The sequence below is a fragment of the Trichoderma atroviride genome, chromosome 3 (assembly GCF_020647795.1).
Source record: "Trichoderma atroviride chromosome 3, complete sequence".
Classification (NCBI taxonomy): Eukaryota; Fungi; Ascomycota; class Sordariomycetes; order Hypocreales; family Hypocreaceae; genus Trichoderma; species Trichoderma atroviride.
The window spans coordinates 3,435,826-3,455,633 of NC_089402.1; the positions used below are offsets into that span (position 1 = coordinate 3,435,826).

Consider the following 19,808-nt stretch of genomic DNA (forward strand, 5'->3'; position numbering starts at 1 on the left):
TTCGGCGCCCTCTTCCACGGCGGCCAGACTTGCATGGCCACGGAGAGAATCATTGTCCACAAAAACATAAAGGCCCAGTTCCAAGAGAAGCTAACGGCCGCTGTCAACGAGCTCTACCCTTCCAACGGTCCCGGCGCCATTCTCATCAACCAAGTGGCCGTCAAGCGCAACAAGGCTCTCGTCCAAGACGCCGCTTCCAAGGGCGCGACGGTCTTGTTCGGAGACGCCAGCGCCAACGAGGCGCGCAAGACCGAAATGCGACCTGTCCTTCTCGACAACGTGACGCCCGCCATGGACATTTACAAGACTGAGTCGTTTGGCCCGACAATTGCCCTTTACGAGGTCGAGACGGAAGAGCAGGCCCTGCAGCTGGCCAACGACACAGAGTATGGCCTTACGTCGGCCGTCTTCACCGAGGATCTCAAGAGGGGCCTTCGCTTCGCAAGGGGGATCGAGTCTGGGGCCGTTCACATCAACGACATGACTGTTCATGACGAAGCAGTTCTGCCCCATGGAGGAACCAAATCTAGTGGGTTTGGGCGCTTCAACGCAACGGCTGGGCTCGAGGAGTGGGTGAGGACAAAGACTATTACGTTCAAGAACTAGGGTATCAACTGGGGTTTTTGTTTTTGTTCTTATTTGTTCGATGAAACACGTCACAGAGAAATGTTCCAAGTGGGCGGGTACTCTAATGTAATATTACTTGATTGGCTAAAGAGCTGGTTTGGATTAACTCAAAAGAGCTCAATATTTAATATTGATCTCTTTGTTTTTTTTGCTGCACTTGATAGCATGAAATATAATGAATTTGGAAATGGTTTTCTAAAATTGCGAGCATTTGAAAGACGTCTAAATCTCTAATTCTAAGCTTCAAAAACTGAGCATCAGGTATATAAGGTATATCAGAGAACGAATGGTATATAAACCTGAGTGGGTATCCGGCTATAGCAGCAAAGGAGAGAAAAGAAGAAACAAAGTACCTCCAAGAAACGAGAAAAGCAAAGGCAAAAATACAAATCTATCCGGCCTATCAAATGCAATGCCTACTGAAGCCAATGATACAAAAATAACTAGAGGAAATCCGCTCAAACAATTCTTTTGTCGTCCTCTCCAACAAAGTGCAAACTCCCACACCACAAACTGGCAACAAGTTTCTTCTCTCATGTCCGAAACTGTAAACGTATAATCGAGAAGAGCATATTTTGCAAAACGTGAAGAATCACCGCCACGCTCGTGGGCAGCAGCTCCGGCCAAACCGCCAGATCCAGCTTGCCCTCCAACCCAACGTCAATTCTAAAGAAGAGGGCAATCAGCCCCCGGACAACAAGACTAGCCACCAGCTCGCATCCCCACGTAACCATGGAGGCATAAAACGTGAGGTTGAAGTCGTATTGTAGAGTTTCATCCTCGGCCTTGTCAAAGGCGAAATACGGATACACCTCTTTGTTGGCGCCGAAATGGAGCACGAGGATGCTTCCGAGGAAGGTGGCCATGGAGGTATTTTCGGCCAGAAAACGTATAAAGAGGTTTCGAGTTTGCAGTTTTTGATATGTCTCGTAGGTCAACCCGCTAAGGCCTAGAATGGTGAGGATTTTATGAAACAGGCGAGTCATCATGATGGGTGAGATGATGACCAGTCCTGTGGAAGAAAAAATTTGAAGAATGATAAATTGGGACGGTGAGCGAAGACGGGCGTACAGAGCTCGGACGTAGGTCTGGTACGTCAACATGAAATATCTGGTCAAGCGTGTTAGTAGCAGTTTTCAATTAAACTCAAAGATGCAAAGAGGGGAGACGAACAATTTAAAGACCCAGCTTAAAGGATAGCTCCCTACACGCTCGCCTTCTTTAATGCCCAGGACCCAGCCTGTCAGGGCATCCAGCAAATGTACCGTCACCACCCAGCCGTAGACATACACAATGGTCTCAAAGTTGTTGTGCGGCAACGTCCGGAGATAGAGTTCGGCATACGCTTCTCCCAAAACATACGCCATCAGCCCGATGAAGAGCGCCACGCAGAACCACAAGAATCTCACGAAACTTGCTGGCAACCATCGCCGCCGCAGCGTCACCCGAGTTGGCCCTGAAGGAGGCAAGACCCTCAAGACATCCTGCTCCCAGAGGTCGTCTGGAAAGTCGCGGCGCCGCCGTTCTCGGTTGGGAAATGAGTCGGGCTCTCCCGTCCACCACGAAGTCGTAAAGATGCGTTGCGTCTCTGATAGAGAGTGTCGCAGCCCGATATGGCGTTCATTCGTCATGAGAATAAGAAAAGCGATGGCGACAGGCATGGCCATGATGATGAATGTCCATGATACCCATGCTGTGTTGTGGGCAGTGAGAAAGCGAGTAGAAGGGATGAAGTACAGGGGAATGGGCACGGCGAGAGATAGGATGGCCAAGAGAAAGACTGTGGCTGGGAATCCGAAAGAGCGCGGCCACCTAGCAATGAAGTTTGTTAGTCAGGCTGAAGCTGCATTGCCACTCTATAGGAACAGCCACCACCTACCAGTTCAATCTGTAAAGGTTGAAAACTTTGGTGATCCAAATCAGCGCACTGAGGTTGTAGAAGCCGTAGTAAACAAACAGGAAGAACCAAAAGTTGACCTGCACGCGGGCTGCTCCGTGACCCGGCGTCTTGCTGTCAAACGTCGCCACAGTTCGTGTAAGCCGCAGCCAAACGCTACTCTCGGCGCCGTCGTTGTCCTCGTCCGGGAACGAGTACTGCGGGAAAGGAACTGCGCACCAGGCAACGGCCTGAGTTACACCGTTGTGTCAGCTTCAGCGCAACTGCAAAAACGCTCACCCGCCGCCTGATTTCAAGGGTATTCGTGTATCAACATCAACATACCAGTGCCGCGGGCAGAAACACCAGCAGCCCATATCGACTCCACCACCTGTCCACCACGCGCTTCACCGCCGACGGCCTTGGATCAACAAAAAGATCGATAAAGTATCCCTGCCACAGCCGCTCCCATCTCGACATGCCCGCCATGGCCTCGTCGTCTCCGACGCCAGAGTTGCCCAGGGAGCCCAGGCGCGCAGCCTCGATCTCGGCCACAACCAGCGCTCCGTATCCAACATGGATGCTGTCACGGCCGGCTTCATAGTGGCTGGACAGCAAGCCCAGCGGACTGCTCGGTCGACGCTGTCCGATGCCAGGGCGGGGAGGCACTGCTCGGTAGCGACCAAGCAACGGCGACGAGTCTGTAGGCCGCACGCGCGATTCAGTGCCCTGGGTGAACTGAAAGAAGGTGGGCATGGCCAAGAAAAGAGGCACGCAGGAGAAACAAGAGGGCGCGAGGCGAGCGGCGCTGCTCGTCCTTCAGCCTCTCTTGTCGAGGTTGTAAAAGTTCAGATCAGCTCACAAAACAGCTCTCGACTCGAGCTCGGTCTTGCAGGCAGTCGGCTCGGGATGCGATTCGCTCACATGAGAACAAGGGCGCAGCCAATATGGAGAGATATGGAGAGATGACCTACAGCAGGGTCTCGTGCGCGGAGGGGCATCCCTGCAGCTGCATGATGGGGGAAACAGACCGCAGCTCGTGGTTGGACTGCGAAGCTGTCTCTGGCCTGCGCATACATGCCTCCCGCAGCACCGAGATCAGTGGCATCGGCACTAGCTGCTGCACAGCTGCTGGGCGGCAGAATGACGCGGTTGCCGCCAGAGGACCCCTGAAGCCACCTGGAGCCACCTGGAGCCACAAGGCGGTGTGCCGACATGACATCACTAAGAGCACTAAGCTGCTAGACAATTTAGCGGGCACAGAGCTAGACGACTGTGATTCCACACCTCGGTAAGGCTATACTAGAGTACCTACGTCCGCGCATTCTAATCTCAAGCCAATATGCGTGCAAGTAAATCAAGATACCCTCACAGTGGTTGCTCTCTTAAGCGTCTATAAATGTATTGTATTTTTCTTATATAAATGAGGGCTAATCCGCAGCGTCAGCCCCTTTGTTGCTGTTGACTGTGAGTATACCGAAACAAGCAATAATACGCTGTAAATGTGTCCAAATTTTGCACCCAGTTCCAAACTTTCTAAGAGAAAAAAAAATCCCGTCTCGCGCTTCATATTATACATGTACAAAGAAATCCCGTAACCTCAATCTCACTCTCCTCGCTAATGCCTTCTCTATAAGCCAAACCCGTCCTCGGCTGGGTAAATGTTTTCGCAAGTGTATTTCTCAACGCTTCGGCGAGGAGCCACCGAGAGCTTCTTCTCTAGAAATGACTGATGCGTCGTCTGCGTCTGAAAAGCCTCCCACCACATCATCCGAAAATGCCACCGTTTTTGTCGAGGTTGATTTGCGGGAGGGCTCGAGCACGTCTCCGTTCCACGGCTTGCACTCTTTGACATGTTCTCCGCACCTCAGACAAGTCCAGCCTTCGCCCTCTTCTCGATCCAGGCGCTGCGCAATGCAGACAAAGCAGTAGATGCACCCGCAGGGAATGGCTTCATATGGGTTGGTAACGTCAGTCTGGGCCGAACCAATCACGCCGCTGGAGGCTGCCGCTGCCATGACTTCGGATTCTGACGACGCCGCAGCGTTCTGGTCCTGGTAGCAAATGGCGCAGGTCCTCTCCGGCAAAAAGCCGTACTCGCCGCTTGCAGTATCGCCGGCTTGCTTTGTGCTGACGATATCCTTGGTTTTCCGCCAGGTGCGGCTCAGCCATCGCCGCCAACGGTTGATGCCAATCAAGGGCAGGACGAAGAGGAGGAATTCGGTGAAGGCATGCCAGACAAGCTGGCGGTTGAGGTATTCAAACGAGACTTCGCGGCTGACGTGGCTTGTGGGAGGCGCAAGCCGCATGCGCAAAACGCGGTCGAGGATTGTGCGATACTGTCCGCGGAACAGGAATATGAGAAAGGAGACGCATGCCGCCGCAGAGTGGACTGTTGTCAGCCCAGACGTCAATCGGGATAGTCGCTGCACCACAGGGGTAGGATCGCTATATCCATCGTCCTGGTCCACGAGCCAGTCTTCCCATCTTGTCCAGGCATATTTTCCAAATACTGTGACAAGGCCGTACATTGACTTTTGTAGCCTCGTTGGTGGTGCCAGCACAGGGCCCCCTTTTCTGGCGTCGGTATATTTGAGGTTCTGCAGAGCCGCTCCGTACGTCGCATCGTTATCCCAGACTGTCAGCTTGAAAAGGACGGCTCTTAGCGCCAGCATAATCTCTGCAGACCAGTCATCCTTGAGATGGCCGCCGGCATAGTATTTGAGGGCATCGCCGACCTGTCCCTTGAGGAGCTCCAGCAGCTCTTCGTCTAGGAGCTCGGCATCGACCTGCGCCACGCGGAACGCAGGCCGCGTGCTCTCTATGGAAGAGGCTGAATCCCACACATTGGCAAGGCGGTTGAGCGGATATGGTAGACGCTGCAGCTGCGTGTTCACGCGAGAGGCTTCGCGCTGAGCCGCGGTCCTGGCTCTCTGTTCGGCCTCGCGGGCCTGTCGTCGGGCAGCGACGCGCTGCTGGGCCTGGACGAAACTCGAGTCGTTCATCAAGTCGGCATTGAGTTGCGGCTACGGATTGTCGGTGTCTGTCGTGTTGTGTCGTGTTGTGTCGTGTCGCTTCGTAGTCTTGTCAAGGATGCATTGCCGTGTTGTCGAGAGGCGCTGCGATCCGATTATGAAAGCTGAACGGCTAGATCGAATCAGCTCGAGCCGAGGTCTGGCTGGGGTGGCTTCGGCCCGTGGATCTGTGCGTGGTCGGGTCCACCAGCCGGTTCCAGCTTCCAGAGCCTGCTATCAAGTCTGTGTATTGTGCGTTTTATGCGAATATTGCATCGCATTTTGGAGCTTAGGTGGTATTTGATAACTTGTATGCCGGCTAGCCATCGGGTCATGAGCCGCCTTGACGGCTTATACGCGAGAGCCAAATATCATGTGATGCAGTCCTTTGATCTCTCAACGCGAACCGCTACCTCAGCCAACGAACGCATGTCCAAACTAAGACCCCTCCAGCGGGGTTTGCGTGAAAATCCTCCAATGATGGCATCATATCCATAGACTTCATATTTCGTGAAAGATTTGGCGCATACACTTACTCTTCCGATTTACCATGATCCGCCCGCCTCCAGTCAATAGGAGACATCTTATGGGACCCTTGCGTGCTGATGGCGCTTTGACACGGCCGATACTACAAGTAAAACCAGTACCATCTGTGCTCTATGAGCCGCTACCGAGACGTGAGAGGCCACAAGGATGCACGAGATCCGTCAGACTAGCTGGGTCGGTGAGACCGTAAGACCCTTCATGTGCCAGCCAGACACATGGCCAAGTCAAAGGTGGTACATAAGAACAATGACTGTGCCATGTCTAGTTTCTTCCTTGCAACTTCCCGCTCGCAATAACCAAGCTCGACTTCAAACTCACGCCTACGCAAGCATACGCAATAGTTACGCTGAAAAGAGATAATTCATACGACTTCTTTCGCCTTCCCTAACTCTCATCGGTGTTCCAATCATCATCGTATATACGACTTTGAATGGCGCGCGGTTGACCGGACTGTTGCCTAGCCATCATCTCGCGCTCAAGCTGAGAGGCGTCGCATCTACTCAGAAAAAGAGCGCCGTCTATTACCTATGAAACTTTGTCTATAATCCTTTCGGCCAAGACAAAGCATGAAGCCCACCAGGAGCAGGAGCAGCTTGTCGTTTTTTCATTCCATTCTGGTACCATTGGGGGATCATCATCATCTCATAGTGCCTGGCTCTCGGGCATACACATTCACTCACGCCTCCAGCCGTGCATATTGCTACCAAAGACCCCATCATCGAAAAACTCGCAATCTGCCGCCCTGAGCTGCCAGCCTCGCGAACTCGAGCAACGAGCGAATCGGATCAGCACGCTCTCTGGCCTTGCGAGGGTCGCATCGCATCAACCTGCCTACTGTAGGTCCTTACAGAACCCCTACAGACCCTACAGACGCTCTGCCCACTAAAGCAGCGGCTCCTCCCCCGCTGCGCTCCCCATACCGTTAGAGCTAGACGGCACTAAAGTAGCAGACCCGCAGACAATGCAGCCTAGCTCCAAACCGAGCTTCTCTCGTCAACACCACAAGAATCCACCGCGATTGCCTTCTGGATCCCGCATATCGGGCGCATCTGCCTGGCCGCTGCTTGTCCCTGCTGCTCTTTTATTCGCCATCACCAGCCGTATGACTCATTTCCCGTCGCCACAACGCGATCCCGCCATCTCACGCCGATCAAAACACTGCATTGCTATATTAACAACAGCTGCTGCCTCTTTCGCGCCATTCCGACCCCTGCCTCGTCGTTCACGCCTTGGGGGCTTTCTACAAGTTCCCTGACAAGGCCGTGGATCGTGCTTTGGATTTCGGCAGATTTTCAACTAAATCCTGGAGGATTTTGCGGCATTGGCTAGGCCGATCTAGCGTCAATCAACCAACACACATCCCTTCCCTTAAACACAAGGGAAGAGTCGCAACAAGCGGCCGGCCTACCATCGCTCGCTTTCCCAATCCGCATTCCAGCTCACCATTCTTCGTGCGATTCCCAATACCTCTCGAATCATTGAAATATGCCGCCGCGCCGGCGCGAAATCCCCGCCGAGGGCTCATGGCGCCTTGTCGATGGCGAAAATGACAGCTTCGACACGAGTATTATTGATACGGCGTTCGACGACGAATTCAGCCCTCCCTCAAGCGCTATGCCTTCCACTGGGTTGCCCACTCAACAATCCTTTTCACAAAGTCAGGGTAGCATGAGCTTTGCTTCTCAAGACAGCATCCGCGATTTCAATACCTACCAAGACGACGACCAAGTCATCTTGCGCCAACCTTTCCGCCCAAGTCTCCCTTCAAGCGCTCATACGTCCACGCAACGTTTCAATCTACGACCCGAACTACAGCTCCGGATGCCTCTCGTCGACGCCAACAATCTAGTCGCGAGCGAGGCTTCGCGAACCGCAATGGCCGACGATGATACTGAGGAAGCCAGCGTAGCGTCGGATGACGACCGCCGTGGGACTTGGCACGAGGACGAGGAGAGAGAATATGCTAGGCTTCTGAGGGAGCAAAATGAGGGGCCGCTTGATTGGCAAACTACCGACACAAATTTGCCATCGACTTCAAGCCTCTCTCGGAAACTGGCTCGGGTCTTTTCTCTCTCCTACCGTTACGCCGTAATACCCATCATAATTGCTCTCACAGCATACCTCGTTCATTCGAATGGCATTTCTTTTGAGACCGCCCGCGATAAAATCCAGTCCTTTTCTTTCGATTCTATCAATGAGATTCCCAGCGTGTCCAACTTTCAGCTTGGATTCTTTGAAACTGAGAAATCTAGCCGCTCCGCCACTTCCTTCATCGACTTCACCAACCTCATGCAAGTTCAATCGGGATTTGAGAGTGTGCTGGACAAGAGCGCCTATGGTCTCTCTATGCCACTTGGATTAAAGCATTCAGAAATCGCTACTCGAAGTCTCAGGTCTCTCCTCAAAGAGAACGAAATCGCGACCCGGGAGGATTTCATCATGGAACTTAATGCTTACATAGCAAAGGTCGGCCAGGTAGGCGGGAATTTGCAGACATTTTATATCCATGTTGGATCAACGGTTGATTCCGTCATCAACATCAATCGCTGGACTCTTCGCCACATCAATTCTCTATCCATGGAACCAGAGACGCCTTCTCTACCTCCTTCCGTAGCCTGGATTATCCGACCTCTGAATCTATTCAAGTCATCAGAACAAGCTGGTAATGATCGGGCTTTGTTGGATAAATACTCTGAGCATATAAATCTTGTTCAGGATCGGCTAGATAAGCTTATTGAAGAAGGAAAAGCTCTCTCGTTACTCCTCCATCAAGGCCAGGCTCACTTGGGCGCAATCAATGATCAGGCCCAACGTCTCTCTAGCGCAGAGAAAGCCAAGCCCAAGTCATTCATGTCGACTATCTGGGCTTACATCGGGAGTCTAGTGGAGGAAGAGCGCAACTTTGATGAGCAAATCACACTGCTCAAAGAAGTCAATGTACAATATACAAATGCCATCTCTCATCTCTCGTCTTTGATTGACGAACTCAAGGATATACGACTCTATCTGGAGGATCTCCTCCAGCAAAACGATGAACCCTCCGTCGCTTGGGGAGAGGAATCAAGGGCACAGACTCAAACCACGCTGAGCGAGCAATATGAAATTATCAACAAGGCCTTGGAAAAGCTTGAACAAGCCAGAAAAAGAGCTGGAACAGGCGAGTCAGAGGCCGAAACGGAGATTGGAACCCAGACCGAGGCTCAGGCCGAAATCCAGACTCAGGTCGAGGCCGATACCGAGGCTGAAACTGAGATGAGAGATGAGAATATTTACTAATGACACGGAGCATAAAGGAAGGCTTTGATGGCTTCTTATGGCATAGAACGACTTCTTGGGGAAGCTACGGGTTTGATTATGGACCTTTTTTCAGCGGCGGTTTGTCATACTTGACAGCAGTGGTTGATTTAGGATTCTTTTCACCAACCGCTTATTGTTCTTTTCAGTGGTGGTTTGTCATTCTTGATAACAGGTGGTATTCATGCCATTGATTCGAGCGAATGCGCCATAAAAATGAACCAGCAAAGCCTTTCCGGGAATATGAATACCACAAATATCAAAGCCTCCGCGCGCGGCTTTTTAAAGATGACTTCTAGATTTTCTCCGGTATTTTTCTTTTGCCTTTTTTTTTCGGTGTTACTTCTTTCTATCTTTTTGGCGTTGTTTCGTGTATCTCGCATTAGCACTTTGCAGCATGTCTGCAAAGTATAGCTGCTCGAGCACTCTGGTTTAGCATCAGCCCAGAGCTACGAAATATTGGCATTATTTCTGGGGGTTTTTTTTCCTTGTGTGTATACTATGGGACATTTGGGTATAGACATCTTGTCATGGAGCGGTGTAAAACAAATCAATAGTGAAATTAAGCATTAACCAAGATTTGCCTGCATAAGTGACTCTAAGCCCTGAGATTATATGTTGTTCACACTCAGCATTCCGACCATCACATACATGTTTCCTTCATAATTAAAAGTCTCTGTCAGAATCATAACTCTTCATCGTCATCGTCCTCATCCTCTCCCGTTCGCCTCTCTCGTCCCCTTTTCCTAATCACCAACGAGCTCGCCGTTACATTCTCCCTCCATCCGCGAGCAGCCAGAATCGGCTTCAAGAACCCATCTACATGCACCGCACCAAATACCTCATCTTCGCTATCCCAGTCCTCTTGGTCATCCCCGCGCCCGGGGTGCACAAGCTGCATATGCCGGCGAAGATTCTGCTTGCGCGCAAAGCCTGTAGTTGAGCGCTCGCAGGTTGGAACAGGGCAGAGGTGGAAGCCGGCCGAGGAGCGCGACCGAGATCGAGATTTGGAATGCGAGCGGTTTCGTGGGGCTGAGGACCCAGAGCGAGGCGAGGAACGTCCGCGGAATGGCGAGGAGCTGAGGCGGCGGGTTGAGAGGCGGCTTTGTGATGGCTGGCGAGAGGTGCGGCGAGATGACAGAGCGGTGGCAGCATCCTCTCCGCTATCCGATTCAGAATCGTTATCTAGACTGTTGAGGTTGATCTTCTCTGGGCGATATTCCATGGTGTGAAAAGGCGGTCCTCTCGAAGCTGGAACCTCGTCCAGGCGCCGCATAACCATCCCCTCGCCAAACAAATTCGCACATCGCTTGGCCGTCCTGGCAATTACTTGGTGAGAAAAGCCTGCCAGCGTAGCAGCACCAAGTACATCGCTCCAGTCGCGGAGGCCGAGCCTGCGAAGTCGTTTCTCCTGGGCACTAGCCTGCGGATCGATTCCCAGCTCTTCCTCCTCTCTAATGAGGGCCGCTTCACGCTCCAGCTTCTCGTCGCCCTGGCGGAGCCATTCTTCAAATGCTTCGTCTCTGTCCTTTGCAGTGTCGGGAAGCCTCCTGTGCGATTCGCGTGCGATGCGAACAAGCATTTCCTCGTGAGTCTCACCTTCGCGAGGGACGTGGATTTTTCGAGGACGGCCACGTTTGCTGGCATTAGGCGTGGTGGCTCCGCCGGTGTGTGGAGAGGCTGTTGTTCCTGTGAGCTTCGTACTGCGAGGGCGGCCACGGCCTCGTTTAGTACCAGCGCGAGTGTCGGATTCCGAGTCGGATGTTGCGGACGAATCAGAGGCGTAATCTGTGGTGGCGATGCGGGCGCTGTGAAGGATATGTAGTGTAGCATCCAGCTGTGAGAGAATATGTCGAACAGAGGGTTTGATGAGCGCGTAGGATAAATCGTCATTGGAGGACATGACAGGCTCGTATGTCTCCAGAGCCTTTCTCTTCTTTCCAGTTAATCGTACTGAGTGGACTTGATCCTCACCATGGCTTCGACCTCCTTCGTCATCGAGTAGCATCTTCACATCTTCGTGGACAGACGCGGAAGATGGGGATGACGGAGCTGGTATACTTGACGTTTTTGCGTCTTCTCTCTCAGATCCCCCCCAGATCCAAAGAGGTCGCATCTCCCTCAATAGACGTGAGTACAGTTTTCCTCTTGCTTCTGTGAAAGCGCTCTCCAGCTATCCTCAATATGGTCGCTCCGAGTTCCTCGTGTAATTCAGAGCTCGGCATCTGTTTCTCAGCTTTGCGAAACGTAAATCTGTCAAACCCATCATTCTCTCGCCAGGCATCCTTCTGCCGGGGCACATGCTTCTCGTTTATCGGCCATGCGGTCCAAACTTTTGGCGGCGCCCATATGCTTTGTTGCCCGTTTTCCTACCACCACAAAGTAAGCCAGCGCTCTCGCCCATCTTCATCCACCAAAAATCATGTGCTGCAATTCAACAGGGCAATCTGATAATTCTATGGGCATACCATGGTAATTGGGACATCCTGCGCCGCCGTGGAATCTTTGCCGCGCTTCTTGAGCGCAAACGCATTGTACAAATGAACCGCCAAATCCTGATCCTCCACAGCCTCCATCGCCTGCCACAGGCGCCGCTCCTCAGCCGTCATGCGCTGCCATGTTCTCTGTTGTCCCGTCCAGCGATTCGGGCGGTTATCGTGTAGGTCTTGAGAGGTGACAGACGCGATCTCGTCGCTGTCGAGATCCCATTCTGGAGAGCTTCGATCCATGTGTGGTGATCACCGCATCCCTAGGTATCGATAGATATGTCTTTTATGTACCGATTAAATTGAGATTTTTTTCTGTATTAAATTTTTTGAAAACAGGAATTTCTGTTCTTGTTTTCTTAAGTAAATTGATAATTGACGTCAATACCGATGAGAGCAGAAGCTGAGGTTGAAATGTTATGGTGAAAAGTGTAAGTTCACGTGCTAAGAAGAAATTTCATGTCCCTCTTACCAAAGCGCTCTGTCAACTTTTATCAACGAAACTGCGGCTTCTCATTCAAGAAATCACTACTAGACACTTTTCATCTCAAAATCGTTTCTATTAAGATAAACAAAACAATTTATTTAAACCGCATATACGCCGTTGAAACCCATTCACTACTACCTAGTATATTAAATAGTACATCTCGAATCTATGCATTGCCTGCCTTTTCCTTCTCCACCTTTCTTCTCTTTGAACGCAGCTTGGCATCCTCTGCACTCTTCTTCTTGTTTGTGTACTCCATCTGCTCGAAAAGCTTTCTCTTCTTCTTGCTCAGCATGCCCTTGGCTCGCTCCAAGTCTTCGGCCTCTTCGCGTGCCTTCTTTGCCAGAGCCTTTCGTGCATCCTCCTTAGCCTTAGTCTTGGGGTTGGCAGCCTTTGATTGGACCGTCTTGCCGGCCATCTCTGCTTCAAGCTCGATCTGGCGCTGAAGGGCATCATTGTGATCTTCTTCTTCCTCTTCCTCTTCGTCCTCATCCTGCTCGTCTTCATCCTCTTCATCCACGTCCTCGTCTTCATCTCCTGACTCTGCGACATCCATGCCTTCTACGGTCTCATCCGCATCGGCCTCTTCATCATCGCCAGCCTCAAGAGCCTCATGTTCGGTCTCCTGATCCTCAAGAGGCATTGTCGGATCGTATGCACCTTGCACCTTGCGGACGAATGGACTCAAATGCGGGGGCAGCGAGGCGCCAGGGGCATACAGATGAGGCTCCTTCAACTCACCATCGTTGGCGGAATCCCAGACCCACTGAGGTTGAATGTATATCCGTCCAGGCACACGTCGGTTGGCTGCCAGCTTCTGTGCAGTCTGGTTATCCTCACCATCGCCGTCCTCGTCCATTGAAGCTTGTATAGGGGGTCGGTCGACAATTTGGTGTGTGATTGATGGATCTAACTCGTCGGTTGTGAAAGCACCACCACCAAGCACGGCATCCCAGCCAACTCGCTTGCAGCCAAATGACTTGAGGATGAACTCGAGTGGCTGACGGGGAGTCTCACGGGACAGGTAGATTGTGAAGTTGGAGAAGAGAGAGTTGGGGTTGATGCCACTGTAGGATGGCTGAAGCAGTACGTCGCCTCCAGGAGCAGCGGGCTCAAATTTGTCAATGGCACCAGCTGCATCTTGATCAACTTCTTCGCTGTCCTCGGTCTTGGTGTCTTCAGCGGCAGCGCCATTTGTGATGCTCTTGAGAACTTTGTTGACGGCAGCTTGAACCTTGGGGTCCGGCTTGTGAGCAACGTCCTCCAATTTCTGCTGCTCTTCGCCGCCAATCAGAGTCTTGCCCTCCAGCGTAAAGGCACCCAGCTCGGCAGCATTCTCATCCTTGACGGCATCAAACTTGGGCGGGTACTTGAGGCCAATTGAGGTGTACAGTCTAAAGTTGACAAAGCCGAGAAGCGTCATGTAGAACTCGACAAAGGTTCCCATGATGCGGAAGTCGACGTCGCCAACGATTCTCTGGTTGAACTTGTACGGAACCAGCCATAGAACGTCTTCGCCCTGGATGTTTGCCTGGTAGTAGATACCCTTGATTGACAGGAAAGACTTGGTCAGGCTCTTTGAGACAATGAGATAGTGCTGGAACTCGAGGCACAGTCGCTCGCAGCGGGCAATCATCTTGGCAGGCACCATGGAGGTCGATGGCAGGTTCGCGAAGAGGAAAAGCATGGAGAGACAGTCGTCCAAGTCCCTCAATGCGTCAACAAATGTCGGGTAGCGCTCACGAACCACATGATCCAGAGTATAGGTCGGCTTTCCAGTCTTCTCTGGGCGGGCGGCATTGGTCTCTAGTCTCTTGGCATCGCTGACATCTCCTCGACCCAATGCTCTTGAAATCTTCTTCTCCAGAGACTTGTGGTCACGGAATTTCTGCACCAGCGGCTCATGAAGGAGATACTGAATGTCCTTGGTGTAGTAGAAGGTGGTCGAAGCGGTAGAAGACTTGGAGACCTTCTTTTTGCTGCGAGGCTCGCGAGGGTAGATTCCCTTCCAAATGCAAAGCTTGCGGAAATCGGGGAGGCTGAGTTGCAGTTTTCGGATCGCCTGGTTTCGCGTGACAAAGTTCTTGGCCGCACCGGCCTGTCCCTTCTTCTTTATCCGCGCCATTGTGTTGATTGACTGTTGGCGATATGCGGTGTTGATGCTCGTTGGAAGAAAAAAAGGACCGCGGGGCAGTAAAATCGCCAATTGTACCAACTGAACTTTTTTTTTCTTCCTGCCAAGCTGGAAATTTTAATGCCATGCGCCACCGCCCACGTCGCTGCCTGTAACGAGACTAGCCTGCCAAATTGATCTCACCGCCCGACCCGCCCAAGCCACTCACAAGCCACCTCTCAGGACCCGCCTGTGAAGCCTGTAGCAGCCTGGAGAGGAGCGCTAAAGATGCCAGTGGCCAGTGGCAGCAAGGCTGAGCTGCGGCCAAGTGGCCTCCGTACCTGGTAGTAGTGCTAGCATCTAACCTCCGAGCTTCCAATATCCATTCCCCCTCAACATGGCCTAGGAGATGCCATGTCGACCACCACCACCATGACTTTGCAGAGCAAGGTCGGCGTCTTCGCTGGCGCCGCCTTGCTGCGGTTCATCTTGTTTGCCGCCTTCCCCAGCCTGCCCGATCTGCTGACCGGCCGCGTCGAGATCTCCACGCCCGTGACGAGCTTCAAACGATGTAAGGCGCATCGCGAACCCCACCGCAGAGACACGGCAATTGAGCATGATGCGCTGACAATCTTTCGATTTTCGCTGTTGGCGACATAGTACAAGAGGGATTGTTCTTATACAACCACAATGTTTGGCCCTACGACGGCGGCGTCTTCCACCAGGCGCCGCTACTCCTCCCGCTGTTCTCGCTGCTCCCAGACGTCAAGACATGGCCCATCTTTACGGCAGTGCTATACATCCTCGTGGATCTTCTCAGCGCATATGCGCTCCTTATAATAGCCGATTCGGGAGAGGCCGGCCAGTCGAAACTATATACATCTCCTCGGCGAGCGAAGAGGTCCTCTGGGCTTCTGGTAGCTGCAGCGTATGACCGCCCCCCATCCACACAATTGAAACCAATGGACATGTAATTGGTTGCTAATGGTAAACATGTAGCTTCTTATTCAATCCCTATACCCTCGCGACTTGCATTGGCCGCTCAACCAGCGTCTTCACAAACTGCGCGATTCTCTTTGCCATTGCAAAGGCCCTCTCTGGCTCCCCCTTCAACGCCATGGTCGCCATCTCGTTCGCCTCCTATCTATCCATGTACCCGATTCTGCTGCTGCCACCTCTCGTCCTCCTCGCCTATGATCGCCAATCTGAAAAGCGACGTATTGGCTCCGCCATACAATTCTCGATCAAGACTGTCCTGATCGCCTCCATCTGCATCTCCTTGCTTTTAGCCATGTCCTTTGCTCTGACAGGCAACTCGTGGGACTTCTTGGCTCGAACATACGGCATTCAGCTCACCTTGTCCGACTTGACTCCCAACGTCGGGCTATGGTGGTATTTTTTCATCGAGATATTCGATTCGTTCCGGGCCTTTTTCCTGGCTGTCTTCTGGCTGCACCTCGTGATATATGTGGGCGGCCTCTCGATTCGACTACGCGCCCAACCTCTAGCCGTCTTGACCATTCTTCTGGGCATCTTTGCCGTCTTCAAACCATACCCATCCATTGCGGACACCAGTCTGTTCCTCGCCATGTTGGCTTTATACCGGCACCTATACCCCATCATGCGATATACATATGTTGCCTCTGCCACCATGCTATACGCAACCTTCCTCGGCCCTGCGTTTTACCATTTGTGGATATACGCCGGCAGCGGCAATGCCAACTTCTTTTACGCCATTACACTAGTGTGGAGTCTGGCCCAGAGTTTGTTCGTGTCTGATTTGACTTTTGCCGTGTTGAGAGATGAGTGGGAGGTGGAGAGACCAGAAATGGTGGGCAAGGAGATTCGACAGATATAGAGCGATTGCGCTGCCCGTTAGAATGAAAACTAATAGATTTCAAAGTGATTGGGGTATCATTTTGCGGATTAAATATACATACAATGCCGGTGAGAATGGCTCATAGGACGCAAGCAAGCATCTATCATAGCGAAAGAACAAATACCAGATGAAATGATTTTACCAATTATTGAGATTTATTTTTCTTTGACTTATTTTATACCCCTTCTCCCTCCGTTCAATCAACCTCGGAATCCACTTCCACCAATCTTCCACCAGGCCCTCCGTCATCCCGAGTTCCAAAATCGAGACCGCTAGGCACTGGCTGAACAGGGCCCATGGCACTACTCAACATCGAACCAAGCTGTCCAAACTCGCTCAGCCGTGACTGCGTCCGCCTGGGTTGCCACGATTGAGTTGATGCCCCAAACGGCTGCATCGCCCGATATGCCTGAAACCCATAGCCAGTCGCCAGGCCGGTGAGCACCACGCCCGCGATCAACATCAGAGCTCTCTGATCCAAGCCTTTTGTCTGTTGTTCAGCCCTGTGGCGCACTTCTGATGCGTATCGCTCGCCTACGTTGGGAAGATGGCGCAGCACAGAGTCGAAGATACGACCGCTGAAGCGAACGGCAGAGGTCGGGTCGGGGACTGTCCAGGGAAGCTCGCCGCGCTCGGTGATGCTTTTGGCGAGCATGGAATCGACGAATTTGTGTAGCCTTGGGGTTTTCGATTCTAACCAGTCTTTGAGGAAAGCTCGGGGTACAGGAGGCTTCTGCATGAGAGCCAGGTATCCGAATGCCAGACAGTCCAGCGACGTAATTGGGGCGCCGGCGAAGAATCGAGGGTGATGGTCATCCTCTCCCTTTATTAAATCATCCAGCACGGTAAGGCAGTCTTCGGTCAGGCTGAACAATCTGATTGCTGTAGCCTGCTCCGGCGTCATCTCCTCATGGACAGTTTTCTTTGTCATCAAAGGTATATGTCGCCGAAACGTCTCCGGCAGCGCATCTCTGCCGGAACTCAGATGAAGGCCGCTACTAGGATCAAAGTCGCTGTCCAGTTCAGCGAGGCCGAGATGCTCGGCACGCTTGATAGCCTCTGATCTGATCAAAGTTGGTACCGTCCATGTCAGGGGGAAAGACAGCAGTGAGCTGTACGCTGGTCTGGTAGCAGTGGCCCAATTAGCCGCAGAGACGTAGAGAGACAAGTCAACGAGAGGTCCTGCGTGAGCTCGCAAGTATGCGCTGTAGGCGACGCTGTCTGCCCGCTGGATAGGGCTGAGGCTCTCGTCCAGGTCATCGCAAAGCGCTGATGATGCCAGGTACTGGACAATAGGCTGGAATCCGCTTGTCCAGTTGCCCCCGTGATTTAATGCTGGTAGAAGATCTAAACCACAGAGAATCAGCATTGAAACCACTTCCGAAACCGAGCAGCTCCGATATAGAATGAGTGGGTGATGAAGAGTGAAATCAATGGCTTACTTGAGGGGCTGACAGAGGGATCGTTGCTGGGTATTAGGCGCCATGATGAGGCGGGCAGCACGTTGTGGAAGTAGGTTATGATGGCCAGACATTCTGCATCAATGGAGGGCAGCCCAAAAGCTGGGCCCCAGATGTGAAGATCTAGCATTGCTGAGTTGTTGGGTTTGCCACGTTGATGTCTGCACAAGGAAGAGACTATCGCAGTAGTAAGGGGGGGGCAGTGGCGTTTCAATTAATTGGCCGTCAAATTCTGTTTGACTTTATAGCAGATTAATCGATAAAATCTTGTGCCAGGCGATGAAGATTGTTCAATATCAAGTCGTCGTTGCTTTTACGTGGGAAAAGGTTGGGACTAGAGCAAAGAGGCATCAATTCCCAAGAAAGGTTTGGTCGCCGGTCCACAATTTCGACTTGATCGGCCAATGTTACTGGTGCATGCACTTGAGATCGCCACTAGCAACGACTTGATGCCTACAATTCTTCGTTTGGATGGTGATGAGAAGAAAGTCAGGTTAACTCAATAATAATAATGTGGCAATGATGATCTTGACGGATGTGTTTCTTATGTTTTATAAAGAATAATCTATTTCTGCAGCATTTGTTCATCGCGAGGATATCTCACCATAGGTCTCTTTGGATAGACTACTAGGCGGTGCATACCATCTCTAGAAGATACCGCTTAGCCTGGTTTAAAAGTTTAAAATGTAATGTAAATTTTATGCCACATAATACTCAGATCATATAGTGTTCAGGCTTTGCCAATTTATGGTTTACAACATGGTTGGCGCAACCAAGCCATGCCGAATATGTCCAACTTTAGAGAGGTTGTCGGCACAAGTAACTGCACGTACGTATATAGAATTTATAATAATAGATGGCCGTATAAACCTCTTTACTCATAAATTCCGATACGGTAGTAAAATGGGAGAGAGTTACTCAGCTGATGTTTCCAGCAAGTGTACATATGCCTACTTTCATCTCATGAACCGACATCCTTGTACAAGCCTATGATCCATTGCGCCGGAATCTCACTTTAAAAGGGCTTCAAAATGACTAGTTTAGTAGAACATTCAGGCAATCAAACGTATCATACAACCAACTTTACTTTTAAACAAGATCCGGGTTGCCCACTGCATTTCTCAAGACATTCGCCAATGCGGTATCCTAAAGCGGGATGTCACTTATACAACATCCGCTTCTGCTTGTAACACGATGTGATACTAGGGGGTAGGGATAGTAAATAGCTACAGCTTTTGTAGTGCCCGTAACAGATGCCATTCAAGGACAACATCACTCAATATGATCAAGGCACAACAGCTCAGGCCATGTGCTACCTGTAAAGTCAGGGACATCAGGCCACAATTGCTGCTCTCATGTCGTCGGTGCGACAGCACACTTGAGAAACAAGAAATTCAATCACCAATACGCCACACAGACCCGTTAGATCGTGTAACTACTAACAGCAATGACACAAGACGCGCCACTCTCAAAAGAAGATGGGCAGTGGAACCTAGCTTATAAGTTGCGTATGTCCACGTCCCCTAATAGCCCTGGAAACAAGAAGATTAAAAAAAAGCTGCAAGCACACCTCCCACGTGGATCATCAGATTCAATTCCCAAAGCACGCCGGCTCGGCTCATTTCTCTTATCAAGTAGAACTGCAGCTCGCCTCTAGCTTCGTGGTACTAGTAGATGACATGGGCTTCGGCACCCAAAAGAGCGGCTTGGATCCAGACAGATACCACTAGCAGCAGCTATTAAAAGGCCCTGCGCTCCTCATTTCGCGTGTCAAGTGGCTTGACACGGCTGAAAACAAAAATCCGGGGGACCCTTGGCAAGACCTGAACAAGTATATTACACGTCATAAAAGAAAACACATCGTGCCAAGACATCTTAATCTCAATAGCACTTCGATAGACAGGTGGTCGTATACACGGAGTAATAACCATATATATGCCTTCATCCCGATATAGAAACAAGCCTCAGGCCATGTCTTGCCAAGATTGTCATTGGCACACATCCATTCTTCCGTAACGCAAGAGGG

At 51.4% G+C, this 19,808-nt stretch overlaps 7 protein-coding genes across 7 annotated transcripts; 3 read left to right on the forward strand and 4 right to left on the reverse strand.

Annotated features, from left to right (window-relative positions):
- Positions 1 to 33: 33 nt before the first annotated feature.
- Positions 34 to 606, forward strand: TrAtP1_006396 (uncharacterized protein; the record flags this gene model as incomplete). The annotated part of the gene is made up of 1 exon (XM_066113108.1): positions 34 to 606. One exon carries the CDS (start codon positions 34 to 36, stop codon positions 604 to 606), a length of 573 nt encoding a protein of 190 aa, XP_065969194.1.
- Positions 607 to 4,185: 3,579 nt separating this feature from the next.
- On the reverse strand, positions 4,186 to 5,508 carry TrAtP1_006397 (uncharacterized protein; the record flags this gene model as incomplete). The annotated part of the gene is made up of 1 exon (XM_014082997.2): positions 4,186 to 5,508. One exon carries the CDS (start codon positions 5,506 to 5,508, stop codon positions 4,186 to 4,188), a length of 1,323 nt encoding a protein of 440 aa, XP_013938472.1.
- A 456-nt stretch (positions 5,509 to 5,964) lies between these two features.
- Positions 5,965 to 9,939, forward strand: TrAtP1_006398 (uncharacterized protein). Its single transcript, XM_014082998.2, has one exon. The coding sequence runs from the start codon at positions 7,549 to 7,551 to the stop codon at positions 9,337 to 9,339; it is 1,791 nt and encodes a 596-aa protein (XP_013938473.1). The 5' UTR covers positions 5,965 to 7,548; the 3' UTR covers positions 9,340 to 9,939.
- TrAtP1_006399 (uncharacterized protein) lies at positions 9,940 to 12,273 on the reverse strand. The gene is made up of 2 exons (XM_014083182.2): positions 11,826 to 12,273; positions 9,940 to 11,726 (listed from the first exon to the last, which is right to left on the reverse strand). Exon 2 carries the CDS (start codon positions 11,471 to 11,473, stop codon positions 10,043 to 10,045), a length of 1,431 nt encoding a protein of 476 aa, XP_013938657.2. The 5' UTR covers positions 11,474 to 11,726; positions 11,826 to 12,273; the 3' UTR covers positions 9,940 to 10,042.
- A 129-nt stretch (positions 12,274 to 12,402) lies between these two features.
- TrAtP1_006400 (uncharacterized protein) lies at positions 12,403 to 14,529 on the reverse strand. Its single transcript, XM_014082999.2, has one exon. It carries the CDS (start codon positions 14,453 to 14,455, stop codon positions 12,497 to 12,499), a length of 1,959 nt encoding a protein of 652 aa, XP_013938474.2. The 5' UTR covers positions 14,456 to 14,529; the 3' UTR covers positions 12,403 to 12,496.
- A 291-nt stretch (positions 14,530 to 14,820) lies between these two features.
- On the forward strand, positions 14,821 to 16,450 carry TrAtP1_006401 (uncharacterized protein). The gene is made up of 3 exons (XM_014083000.2): positions 14,821 to 15,014; positions 15,104 to 15,371; positions 15,443 to 16,450. The coding sequence occupies exons 1-3, from the start codon at positions 14,858 to 14,860 to the stop codon at positions 16,299 to 16,301; spliced, it is 1,284 nt and encodes a 427-aa protein (XP_013938475.2). The 5' UTR covers positions 14,821 to 14,857; the 3' UTR covers positions 16,302 to 16,450.
- TrAtP1_006402 (uncharacterized protein) lies at positions 16,451 to 18,427 on the reverse strand. The gene is made up of 2 exons (XM_014083001.2): positions 17,765 to 18,427; positions 16,451 to 17,669 (listed from the first exon to the last, which is right to left on the reverse strand). The coding sequence occupies exons 1-2, from the start codon at positions 17,910 to 17,912 to the stop codon at positions 16,519 to 16,521; spliced, it is 1,299 nt and encodes a 432-aa protein (XP_013938476.2). The 5' UTR covers positions 17,913 to 18,427; the 3' UTR covers positions 16,451 to 16,518.
- Positions 18,428 to 19,808: the final 1,381 nt, after the last annotated feature.